General features: G+C 36.2%; 2 protein-coding genes across 4 annotated transcripts; both read right to left on the bottom strand.

Moving 5' to 3' along the window:
• Nucleotides 1-1,616: 1,616 nt before the first annotated feature.
• On the bottom strand, nucleotides 1,617-5,957 carry LOC114748741 (aspartic proteinase). 3 transcript variants are annotated; one of them, XM_028937193.1, is made up of 14 exons: nucleotides 5,920-5,957; nucleotides 4,743-5,110; nucleotides 4,606-4,666; nucleotides 4,364-4,458; nucleotides 4,114-4,226; nucleotides 3,828-3,996; nucleotides 3,702-3,741; nucleotides 3,403-3,467; nucleotides 3,211-3,324; nucleotides 3,038-3,102; nucleotides 2,625-2,781; nucleotides 2,413-2,532; nucleotides 2,240-2,328; nucleotides 1,617-2,052 (listed from the first exon to the last, which is right to left on the bottom strand). In XM_028937193.1, the coding sequence occupies exons 2-14, from the start codon at nucleotides 5,094-5,096 to the stop codon at nucleotides 1,968-1,970; spliced, it is 1,527 nt and encodes a 508-aa protein (XP_028793026.1). In that variant the 5' UTR covers nucleotides 5,097-5,110; nucleotides 5,920-5,957; the 3' UTR covers nucleotides 1,617-1,967. The 3 variants fall into 3 exon arrangements, with proteins under 3 accessions (XP_028793026.1, XP_028793024.1, XP_028793025.1); XM_028937191.1 differs by lacking the exon at nucleotides 5,920-5,957 and having other exon boundaries at nucleotides 4,743-5,132; XM_028937192.1 differs by lacking the exon at nucleotides 5,920-5,957 and having other exon boundaries at nucleotides 2,625-2,778; nucleotides 4,743-5,132.
• A 945-nt stretch (nucleotides 5,958-6,902) lies between these two features.
• LOC114748743 (aspartic proteinase-like) lies at nucleotides 6,903-10,218 on the bottom strand. The gene is given in 14 exon segments (XM_028937194.1): nucleotides 6,903-7,486; nucleotides 7,600-7,688; nucleotides 7,795-7,914; nucleotides 8,004-8,160; nucleotides 8,274-8,338; nucleotides 8,429-8,542; nucleotides 8,622-8,686; nucleotides 8,845-8,884; nucleotides 8,979-9,147; nucleotides 9,273-9,385; nucleotides 9,487-9,581; nucleotides 9,720-9,780; nucleotides 9,855-9,955; nucleotides 9,958-10,218. Coding segments are annotated over 14 exon segments (1,521 nt in total). The 5' UTR covers nucleotides 10,205-10,218; the 3' UTR covers nucleotides 6,903-7,401.
• Between the last annotated feature and the right edge of the window lie 1,880 nt (nucleotides 10,219-12,098).

Here is a 12,098-nt window from a genome sequence, read left to right as displayed (position 1 = left end):
CTATGAAAGAATGATGTATGCTCCTAAAAGATTATTTTGATAGTAGTTAGACCTTAAAATTTTTTATCAAAAATAAATTACATATATACATTTAGACAATTACAAATATAAGAATGTTAGTTAGAAATCAAACAAATATAAATACGAGAATGCAACCATTTTCTGTGTTTTGTAACTAAAATTTATATGGTTACAACTGTAATGAATATTTGCAACAATTTTTTTCCAAAAAAAAAAAAACTGGCTACCATTGAATTGATATTTTAGGACTTAACTGTTATTTCCTAGACATTACAATATGTAGCCACAAAAGCAGCGAGTTTATAAAGTAAAAGAAAGGAAGAAACATGATTGGTCAAATTTAGTATAGTATACTGTGAGGACTTACAAAATATCTCGAGGCACACGGCTTATTCTAACTTCGCCATGTAAATGATGTCATTGATGGTGTTGTTTGACATGGATTTTTGAACAAGTTATTTCAGATTATTATTATAAACATAAAAAAATTACAACGTCAATGTTTTCTTATAAATTCTAGTAGTATAGTATTATAGTGTTACATAGATTATGTCATCACACAGGAAAAGGATATTATATTTAAAAGGAAAAAAAAAAAAAACACCGACGGCCAAATCGATGGGGAATATATAGAAAATTATCAACTAAGACCAAATCTAACCATTAATTTTTACCGCAGTGTCTTGACCGTTTTTAAATTCAACCGAGTCTAGTCTTTAAAACTCTCACGCAATCTTTCTTTGAATCTCAAGTTGGCCCTCCAAATTATTACCTCTGGCCCTTAATATATAAGAATTAATTTTGATATTTAATTTGGTCTTAAATATAATATCTTAATTCACTTTGTCTCTCATATTTATCTACTTTTTTTTAAGATAGTCCTTATAATACTCATCTGGTCCTAAATATAAAACCTTTATACTCTTATATTTAGAATCGGAAGAGTAGTTGCACATATTAAATGTTTTATCAAATAGTAATTCTAGTTAAGATACATGATTAACAAGAATATTTTAGTAATGACCAATTCATCCATAGGATTGCTCATAAAATGTTAAGAGAAAAATCAATATCAGTGAAGAGAATTATGGCAAATCTTATTGCTCATATGCTTTAGCAAATACGAAGAGATGAATTTTAAACCCAGTAATACCGTTTGTTTATAAGCTCTTCCTGAATAACAAACATCACAAACCTCAGTATTATTTATCAATGGTACGTGCCTTTTGATACATACAAGGGTCCTTCCGGTCAAAGTTTGCATTATATCAGAAATGAAGGACATGCATGGATTTCCGGACGCGAACGACGTATAATGATCCAAAATTTAAAAATAAGATATTATTAGAATTTAATAATACATTCTTAAAAATTAAACATCTTTAATATTAAAAATAATTAAGATTTCTACATTTATCACATAAAATATGATTTAGAAATTAATTTTATTTAACATTATTATGATTAGTGAATATAAAAGATCAAGGTTCAAATAAGTTCATTGATCCTTTATAATATTAACTTTTTAAAAATAATTTTACAACTTACAATGTAAATAAGTGAGAGAAATTTTGTATCAGCCTAAATAAAAGCACTTTTTTTAAATTCTATTAAGGGTTACCAAACACCCCCTTGATTATCATTACTACCAATCAATGTCGATTAATACATCCCATTTCAAACAGCCTTAAACGGGAGGATATGTTAAACAGTGGCACTCACAACAGCCTTTTGATTTTTTTGACTGACACTTATCACATTTTTAATGGTTCGTGCATGCGTCCCACCACCATACCCTACGGACCGAATGCTGTAACATAGACATATGCACAAGAAAGTATTATATCAGCTTCTTCTCCCGACCCTAAACCAGTAATACCATTAACTTTTTATTAAAACACATGGAAGTTTGTGTAGACTGCACATGATTCTCCTTATAAGCCCCTCTAGGCAGCTTCAGCAAAACCCACTTGGAGATTGCCATAGTCGAACACCGTGTGATATACCCTCATAAAAACATCGCCAAGGATCCTGCATCCATGTACGGCTGCTTTAGAAAACAAGCATAAGGCTGAAAGGAACATGTGGGTTAACCATAAAGCTGAAAGGAACGAGTGTCTGTGTGTGTGTGTGGGGTTCGATACATGCAAGGTTGTTGATTACTGTATGTCCATGACACAATATTACTAGAACTATGAATGCAATAGCCATAATGTACCAGAGAGGGCCCTGAGGAGGCGGAATATCAAAAGCTGTAAACCCACTGAGGCAAACTGCTGCATCTCCTTCTCCAGTTTTCAGAATATACTGTGAAAACAGCGAAGCATTCTCACTAAGGTATCTGAGAAAGATATTGACACAGAGATATATTTATCAAAGTTCAAAACAAACCTGCTCTGGTGTGAGGTTGAAAAGTTTATCTCCGATAGTAATTGTGATGTTTGGCATCTGAGAAATACCATCACAACTTATAGTGGACTCCCCACCGGGGCTTGGCAGTCTTTCACATAACTGTCAATGACCAAAGAAAGTAGTCAGTCACTAGACCGCCCAAAGCCATAATGCAATTTGGCCTTCTAGAAAGGTTGGTTTAAAAAGCTCACCTGGTTTATGTAGTGGATTACTTTTTCCTTGGTCACCTTCCGTTTTAGTTGATTCTGAATCCAAACGACAGCCATCTGACACAGGGAGCACATATTATCATCTCTAGCTGACATACCCCCTCTTTCCATTGTTTCAGTCACCATTTTGATCCCACTGCTGCAGTGCATAGTATTAGGAAAATGAGTAAATTTAGAAGTCTGTTTTAAGAGACGATTTAGTAAGCTACTGAAGCTAGTCTCTCAGTTTCTATTGGTTTGATAATGGAGGTTCCCTGACAAATACTTCTGCAGAAAACTACTTTTCCCTCTATATGCGCTTATACGGGGAATGGATAACTCTGACATTTTAAACAAGAAGCAAGGCAAGCAAAAAGTAAGACGGTGAAACATAAAGCTAATAAGAAAATCCTGACCTCTCAGATTGGTCCCTATATGCAGAGCATAAACCAAGTTGTGAACATACTTCACTAGGATCCACCTGTAAATTAAGATCAACTGCATTTAGGTCCGAGAAGTCATGAAACAGAATGTCACAGCTAGAAGAACGCACAAACACAAACTCCATATGAAGGGAAGAAGGGCCTACCCCTGATACTAATAGATCCCATATCCTGTCTCCATATTCAGAAACTACTGCCTTACATTCAGAACTCACAACTCCTTCAGCTCCAATGGCATGGTTGATTTCAGCCACAACTGACTGAAATTGATAAGCGGTTAACGAAAATGATGAAAAAAACCTATAAGCGGAAATTTTTTGGACAACAAAAGCACGTACCGTTGGACCAGCAAGCAAAGATGTTCCTGAATCCACAATAGCAGCACATCCACCTTCGCACACACCTTAAGAATTATAATATATGGTTATTGTAATTAAGCAGGTGACAAACAAAAATTGTTATAAAGGAATACGAGTTTTCCAGCAAATCAGATTTCACAAATTTTCTGCTTCAGTTAGTCTAGGAGGGGGAAAAAAATCTCATACTTTCCTATGCACCATATGATTTCATCCCTTCAAGATTTCTCTGTGGCCAATAAAAAATTTCTTGGGGTAGAAAAATAAAACAATGCCTATACCTGTTGAAAGACCTCCAATGAGAAAATCTCCTATTTCAATCTGAAAAGGCAACAAATTGGTGTTCAAATTTTCTGGAGTTTTCCCGAATTCCTGGTCAAACTAACTCTAGCTTTGCATTTTCTTACCTGCCAGTAACCTTTTCTAGTAATTGGAACATAAGTATGTTTTCCTTTGAAGTGATTTGGATCAACACCTCCAAATACAATCTCACCACCTTCTTCTGCCTCCGGATCCACATTGAGCCAAAAAGAGAATACCTTCTCACTAACAAGATCTTGATCCATCATATTGTACCTATGATTTGATAGTGGATCAGTAATTTCAGGACACAACCCAAAGGCGCTAGTGAAAAATCATGCTTTAACAATGCCAAGAAAATCAGATGCAAAGGAAAAACCCAAAAAACTATACCAAACCGGCACTGCTTTCTCAACTGAGATTTCGTGAAACCCAAGTCCAAGAATCCCATCAAACTTTGCAAATGCAAAGGAAAGACTTTTCTCTCGAGTAGCCTCAATGAAATCCTACATCCAACATGTTAACAGGTTAACATGAGAGCCTTGATGAAACCCCAAGTCCAAGTACTACTGCAGATTGTGGACAGAAAAAACTATATAGTTTTTTTTTTTTTCAAGCGGAAACTTATAAATAAAGTACTCACTTGATGCTTTACGCCCGCATCACCAACTTTAACATCATCTTGACTGAAAAAACCAGATAATGATCCAGACCCATATTGTATTTCACATGATGTTCCTGATTGACAAGTTAACACGAATGATGTAAGGTTTCGACCTTTTTATTAGATGCCATGTACAATGCCAACTTACTGCTTCCATAATTATATCTAGCATAATCAGTAAAATCAATCATGAGAAAGTGGCATGAATCCAGTAACGTTACCATTCTCTGTGTATGTACTGGATTTGCTAGCCTTGTACCAAGAATGGACATAACAGGCGATCTGCACATGAAAATTATTGGTTAACAAGAGACTCATATGGATGTAGTTATGGATATTGAGCGAGATACAAACTTACTGAAAAATAGCACCATGATGATGGAACCCACAGGTTGGAACTACCAGTATCAAATATGACAGTGAAGGTTTGTGGGGGTGTGCCTATTCCAATCTCTCCAAAATATTGCGCATCCATATAATTTTTAAGAGGTAGTATGTCTTCATCATGTGAATTACTGATATACTGATATGAACCTTTCACTGGTCTTCCCAGTCTCAGTTCTTCCCTTGCAGTTCTTGCAGCCCGAATTCTTTGAAGGTCTAGAGGTCTCTTCTTCAAACCAATCCTTAGAATCCCAAAAGAAAAAGAAGGGAGAAGTGAGCATGTTAAAGCCCATAAACAGAAAGCTGTCCACAGATGCTTGGACCTCATAATGAAGGGAACCCCTGCCATAAAGGAGAATCAGAAATTTCGATGAGCAAAATCAAAAGACAAGCAACCATGGGAAAGGGGTAACTGTGTAGTAATAAAGTCTCTAAACACTGTTTCCCGCACTCAAAAAAACAAAAACACAAACAGGGAGATGGATAGATGTGCAAAGAGAGGAAGAAATATTCTCTGCCGCCATTCAGATATTCCGTTTTAGGCAATGAATACACTAACATGTCATTCCTTATAGTGATCAAGAATTCTACAGGATCCAAGCTATACTAACATGGAAATTAGCAGGAACTAGTTAGAGATAAATTAGAGGAATTCTTAGTCAGCAGCTCTGGATACTAATTTCCTCAAATTACTAGGAGCGTATTAACTGTTTTTGTAAACAGTGTCAGTCCATTCTACTTTATTTTTTCTTTTCTTTCTGTGACGCAGTTCATTCTACTCTTATCATAAATTCGAAAGCAACAAACACTATTACCAGATTCTAATATGCATAAGAAACACTAGAATCCCAGATACATAACATCGAAATAGCTACATCCAGAAGAAGGAAAAGACGAATCCAATTACAGCGGGACAAATTGGAGGGAACTGCAAGCTCTAGTGTTAATGCTTAGTTGTTATCTGTTCAAGTTTTAACTTGCCTTGTTGATTAGAAGAAGAAGAAGAAGAAGTTTATACAGGGACGGGAAACAAACCAAATTTTCAAGAAATACAAAGTCAACAGAAATTCAGGCAGGGAAGAGAAGATTATAAAGGGTGATGGTCATAATAAGATGATTAAGATGATAAAGATTTAGGAACAAAAAAGAACCTTTCTTAGGTAGAAGACACTGCAGATGCTGCTGCTGAAGCAGGAACGTGTGAGTCCAAAAAAAAAAGAAGCAGGAACGTTGAGACTCTGAGGAGCTTACGGGACGAACACTACAGTGCCTATTGACAAAAGCAGGAAGGCCGATTAAAGGGCCCCACATCTACAAAGGAAGGGGAAAAAGGAAGAAACATAATTTGTCCGATTCAGTACTTATAAAATATCGACACGCCAAACTGGAGGGACGCAGCTTTTGTCTAACTGGTGCAAGTAAATGATGTCATCGAGGTTGTTTGACGTGGATTTTTGAGCGAATTATGTGAGATTCTAAATAAATATAAATATAAATATAAGAAGGAAAAAAAGGTAATTTTTTTTAATAAATGTTATATAAAATAATATTATAAATATTCTGTCATTATCCTCTAAAAATGAATAGATTCTTGATATAAGAGTTTATTGATTAATTTGAGTAGATTAAAAAACTAATTAAGTTAATTATTTGTAATAAATAGGTGTTGTCTTTCTTAAAATATTCTTACTAATTAAATATATTAGTTAAAATTATTATAATGATTACTTTAAAAAAATAGATAAATATAAAAGACAAAATAAATTACGATCTTATATTTAAAATTAAAATTAAAATTAAATAAAATTTTATATTAAAGACTGAAAGTAGTATTATATTTGAATCAAGTTGAATGAGAAACCTATTTTTAACGTCCATGATTAATTAACTTTAGAACGTAATAAATCTAAAATTGCTGGTTGGGCTTGAGCCAGCCTTGCTTGAATTTCACGTTAGCTCGAAGCGAAAAGAAAAAGAATTTCACTCTTCCAATTAGCTTTTTGTCGCCTTTTGCTTTTTGCGCTGACCGCTTTTTTATAACTACTTTTAGCATCGGGCACTTGATCCCAAGGGTATCCTCCAAAATATCATAGAAACATGAATATCAATATTAATAAAAAAAACAAGTTTAAAATTCACCATGAACCATGCTACTCTTATACTCACTAAATTTTGCATAATACATAAGTTCTCAAGTCTTCCCTTGATCTGAACTATTTAATTATTATTGTTATTGTTATTACAAAAGGGCGTCAGACCTACCGTCTTAGAAGCAAACCAAGTCCAAGTCGGTTTAACTTTAACCCGTCAGGTTAAGGAGGAACAAACCTTTCTAGTTCACCCGTGCCATATTAACAGACTGGGTATGTTTATTCACACACTCTTCATAAGTTACAATCATCATAAGCCTCAGTAATATCAAGTACTGCTACGTGCTTTTGATGAATACAGGGCCATTCAATATCAAGTACTGCTTCTACGATGAGGATATCTTCAAGTTACAATGCTTCATCCTGACTATGTCCTTCATACGGAAACCCAAGCCATGGTATGCTACATAGCCACACATGTTTATTTACAATACAATCACAAGCTTCTTAAGATTTTCCCAACATAATCTTCCACAACTCGTATCAGGCAGCTTTAGCAAAACCTAGTTGGAGATTGCCATAGTCAAACACTGTATGGTATGCCCTCATGAAAATGTCGCCCACAATCCTGCATCCACATGTGGTTTATTTTTTGTTCAAGGGAAAGAGCCCAAATATTTAAAATTCTGAATATTACACAAGTAATTCTAAACTGACGAACATAATCAGAAGGTAATATACCAGAGGGGACCCCGTGGAGGAGGAAAATCAAATGCCATAAACCCACTAATGCAAACTTCTGCCAGGCCTTCTCCCGTTTTCAGAATATACTGAAATTTGATACAGCCAGTGTGTCCTCAGAATTGAACAAGCTAACATATATACGTATGGATCATATCATAGTAGTGATTCAGTTTTAGAATATCAAAAGCAAACCTGCTGTGGGGTGAGGTCGAAAAGTTTTTCTCCAATTGTAAGCGTAATGTTTGGCAGTTGAGATACACTATCACAGCTTATTGTGGACTCGCCGGCTGGACTTGGCAGTCTCTCACACAACTGAAATTACCAAAACCGATATAATCAACACACCATAAAAAATTATGCTGCAAGTTTGATTTCTGGAAAGGTTAGTTCAAAAGGACCACCTGATTTATGTAGTTAAGTACTTTTTCCTTGGTTACTCTTCGTTTTAACTGATTCTGGATCCAAATCACGGCCATCTCGCAAAATGTACACAAAGCATCTTCTCTAGCTGATAACCCTTCTCTCTGTTCCTTTTCAGTAACCATCTCAATCCCAGTACTGCATGCCATTAGGATCAAAAATCACTTCAGCAGTCCATTTAAGCCAAACTCGTTGACAGTGTTAGCAGCTGAGAATAAACAATTATGACTTGTGAAACACAGTGAACTGACCTCTTAGATTGTTCCACATATGCAGAACACAGACCAAGTTGCGTGCATACTTCATCAGGCCGTACCTGCAAATTATGGTCCTTTATATTTAGGTCCAAGAATACAATATGGAAAGCCCAAACACAAACTATGAAATGGAAGGTCGGAGAACCTACTCCTGATACTAAGAGTTCCCATATCAAGTCTCCATATTGAGATACAACTTCCTTGCATTCTGAACTCACAATTCCTTCAGCTCCAATGGCATGGTTGATCTCAGTCACAACAGACTGAAATTATTAGGCAGTTAGCAGTAGTTATAGATCAAAGCTACAAATGTTAAATTTTCAAAAGGATGGAAGCACATACAGTGGGACCAGCAAGCAAGGATGTTCCGGAATCAACTACAGCAGCACAGCCGTCCTTACAAACACCTAAGAATAATATCAATATATTTAACAATTAGATTGGTGAAAAGATAGTTGTAATTCATAAGGATATAGTAAGATCATGGAGTCCCCCCCCCCCCCGGGCAGATTTCACAGTAAATTCCCCCAAGAAATTTTTGACAGCTAAGGAATAATGAAATCACCTGTTGACAGACCTCCAATGAGAAAATCACCCATTTCAAACTGAAAGAAAGAAAAACATTCTTGTTACTTACTGGCACTAGACTTAACTATCTAAAATAATTTCCTTATCAAAGTATTTTATGCACTTGCTAACCTGCCAGTAACCCTTTTTAGTAACGGGCACATAAGTATGTTTTCCCTCGAAGTGATCTGGATCAACACCTCCAAAAACTAATTCGCCACCCTCTTCTGCATCTGGATCCCCATTTAGCCAAAAAGAGAATACCTCATCACTTACAAGATCTTGATCCACCATATTATACCTGCAATTTTGTAACAGATCAGTAAATAAGTGCACTGCAAACAAGAGGTGAAAGGAGGGGAAAACCATACTTGAACAAGGAAATCAAATGCAAATAAAAACAAAAAGGGATAGGCCAAACAATACCATACTGGAACAGCTTTTTCAACAGAGATTTCCTGAAACCCAAGTCCAAGTATTCCATCAAACTTAGCTAACACAAACGTAAGACTTCCTTCTCGGGTTGTCTCAATGAAATCCTGCATAAGAGATTATTGTGGTAATAAATTAAGCATTGCCGCAGACTGGGGACAAACTGTAGTTCATGTTGAAATAGAAGCTCAAATTGAGAAGTACTCACTTGATGCTTGACAACAACATCACCAACTTTAACGTTATCTTGACTGAAGAAGCCAGATATGGATCCAGATCCATAGGTTATTTGACATGAAGTTCCTGATTGACAAAATGATAGGCAAAATCGGAACTTCAATTAGAAGGCATATAACATACGAAGTTACTGCTTGCCTGATTGAAGCTATCACTATGATAAACATGAATAATAAGAAACGGCCATGAATCTGTCGGCTTTACCATTCTTGCTATATGTACTTGATTTCTTTGATTTGTACCGAGAATGGAAATAGCATGCAATCTGCAGGAAAATATTAGTCAAGAAACGACTCTTACATAGTAGTGTTGGAGATCATGAGGTTAAGCTGAACTTACAGAAAAATAGCACTTTGATGACGGAACCCACAGGTTGGAACTACCCGTATCAAATATGACAGTGAAGGTTTGTGGGGGCGTACCAATTCCAATCTCTCCAAATATTGCGCATTTAAATAATCCTTCAGGGGTACTATATCCTCGTCCGAACTACCAATATACCTATGTGCACCCTTCACTGGTCTGCCTGGTTTTAGCTGTTCTCTTGTAATTCTGGCAGCTTTGATGCTCTGGAGATCTAAACGCCTCTTCTTCAAACCAATTCTCAGAAGTCCAGAAGAGAAAGAAGGAAGAAGAGAGCATGTTAAAGCCCATAAACAGAAAGCCACCCACAAAAGTTTGCGCCCCATAATTTAGGGAAGTCTGTCAGAAAGGAAAGAGCAAGATGAGATGAGTACCCCTTTTTTCCTTATTAGGCAAACAACCATGAATCCATTGGAAAGATGGGAAAGGATACACAAGACACTGAGGCCGCGTTTGGTATTCTTAAAGTGTTTTTGAGGGAAATGAAAATGGAACAGAGATGAAAGTGAGTTAAAAAATGTACTTGGCATGAGTGAACTTTCATATATTTTTCATTTGAGGCCAACTGAGCTTGAATATAGTCAGTCTTCTAACTGCATAGGTATGAGATACGATAAAAACACCAAAATCAAGGATTCTATAACACACCCACTTCAGGTTTGACAGGAGGAGCAGAAAGAAGACGCTAACATATTCATCCACGAATTTTTTTGCCAACTTTCATAGTGAACAAAAATAAAAAATAGGGGCCCCGTTTGGAGTGAAAATATCCTCAAAACGTTTCACAGAAACCGAAACAAAACTCCTCTCACATATTTGTCTCGTATTCCGTAAATTAGTATTCAAAAGCAGCTTATAAGCTACTTATAACCTGTCCAAACAGGCCCAGGATTCATCCCAAGTCGATTCTTAATCAGCGGCAATCCTCGCTATTTGCTTCCAGCCAGCCTCCTCCATCCCAAGTTTTTGTTAACTTGTGAATTTTTAATTTTCCTTTTTACACTAGTTTTAAGCCATAATGACAGAGTATGCAGAAGAACCAGCGACTCTACCAATCTATCTACCTAGTTACTCATTGACTTGTGTCGTGGAAACAGAATCAGTTCACTCTACTTCTATCTACCATTCGGCGAGATATTAGCGTAAAACACCGAAAACTAAAGGCAGACGAAAGAATAGAAAAGCCAGATGACAAAATCAAAAATATTCAGAGCACAAAAAGAGGTAATCCCGACGGAAAGGAAGAGATAGACAGGAGAAAGATCAGCCGGGTCATCGCATGACCAGAAGTAAGGATGATAACTTCTTTTTTTTAAAAAAAGAAATAAATTAAAAAGAACACAAAATCAAACCTGAGAAGGTAGATAGCTAGTAGTGACTGTAGACGCTGCCTGCTTGTGAAGCTGAAATCGCGACGGAGCAGAGAAGAAAGTCGAACGCTATGATCTGATACCCAGGACGCGTTTCACTTTTTTATTTATTATACTTCCCTTTCCACTTCGCAACTAGATTGACCAACCACGAAATTAAAAAGATTCCTCCTTTTTTCGTATGAAATGTAAATATTTGTTGAAGTCTCCGGATTATATACCTGTAATCGTTTCAGACTTTCAGTCTCTGCTGAAAATTTAATTTTATTTTATTGCTGGATATGAATCGCAGGAGGATACGTGTTCCTCATGACACCGGTGTGGGCTGGTGGGGTCAGTTGCATCCATTTATGAGGTTGACAGAGGCTTGTAGGATTTTTTCCTTCTCACTACCTCTCTTTTTCCGTCCGCAGAGTAGCATTTAAATATCAGCTCAAGGCCCAACTAACTAACGGAGAATCGGAAATGGACGGAATTCACTAATTTACGTCTTCAGTGAAATTACCAGGAACCTTCGCATGCGATTTCCTCGTTTTTGTTTTTGAAAAAATAATTTACTCCTTTCCAATATTACAAAGCCCTCCGAGTTGGACTCGTAATTTTCAACCAGAGTTGTATAAGACTATTAAGTACTTTTTGGAAAATAACTGAATTGCTTTATAAGAAAGTAAGAAATCTCATGTTTTTGTTCTTGTACGTCTAATTTCAATATAGTCGTATTAAAATAAATAAATAGAAAATTACTGCTTTAAACAGACACAGGACAGGAGAGTAGGAAATCGGATGACTAAAGTCAAAAAACCCAAAAAGGGGCACTGCCTACTCCATGTGTCGTGAGGGGAGGATAGGT

This window comes from Neltuma alba, unplaced genomic scaffold (genome assembly GCF_004799145.2).
Source record: "Neltuma alba isolate B1F8T4 unplaced genomic scaffold, ASM479914v2 tig00005787_pilon, whole genome shotgun sequence".
Taxonomy (NCBI): Eukaryota; Viridiplantae; Streptophyta; class Magnoliopsida; order Fabales; family Fabaceae; genus Neltuma; species Neltuma alba.
The sequence above is the reverse complement of the archived record's forward strand: the minus strand, read 5'-3'. Positions and strand labels throughout refer to the sequence as shown.

Excerpts from the sequence above, each read along its gene's own strand:
- LOC114748741 (XM_028937191.1), bottom strand. The coding sequence starts at position 5,117 with ATGGCAGGGGTTCCCTTCATTATGAGGTCCAAGCATCTGTGGACAGCT. Across the intron at positions 2,533-2,624 it reads TAATCCACTACATAAACCAG|TTATGTGAAAGACTGCCAAG; the intron begins GTGAGCTTTTTA and ends GGTCATTGACAG. Across the intron at positions 2,053-2,239 it reads CCTCCTCAGGGCCCTCTCTG|GATCCTTGGCGATGTTTTTA; the intron begins GTACATTATGGC and ends ACATGGATGCAG.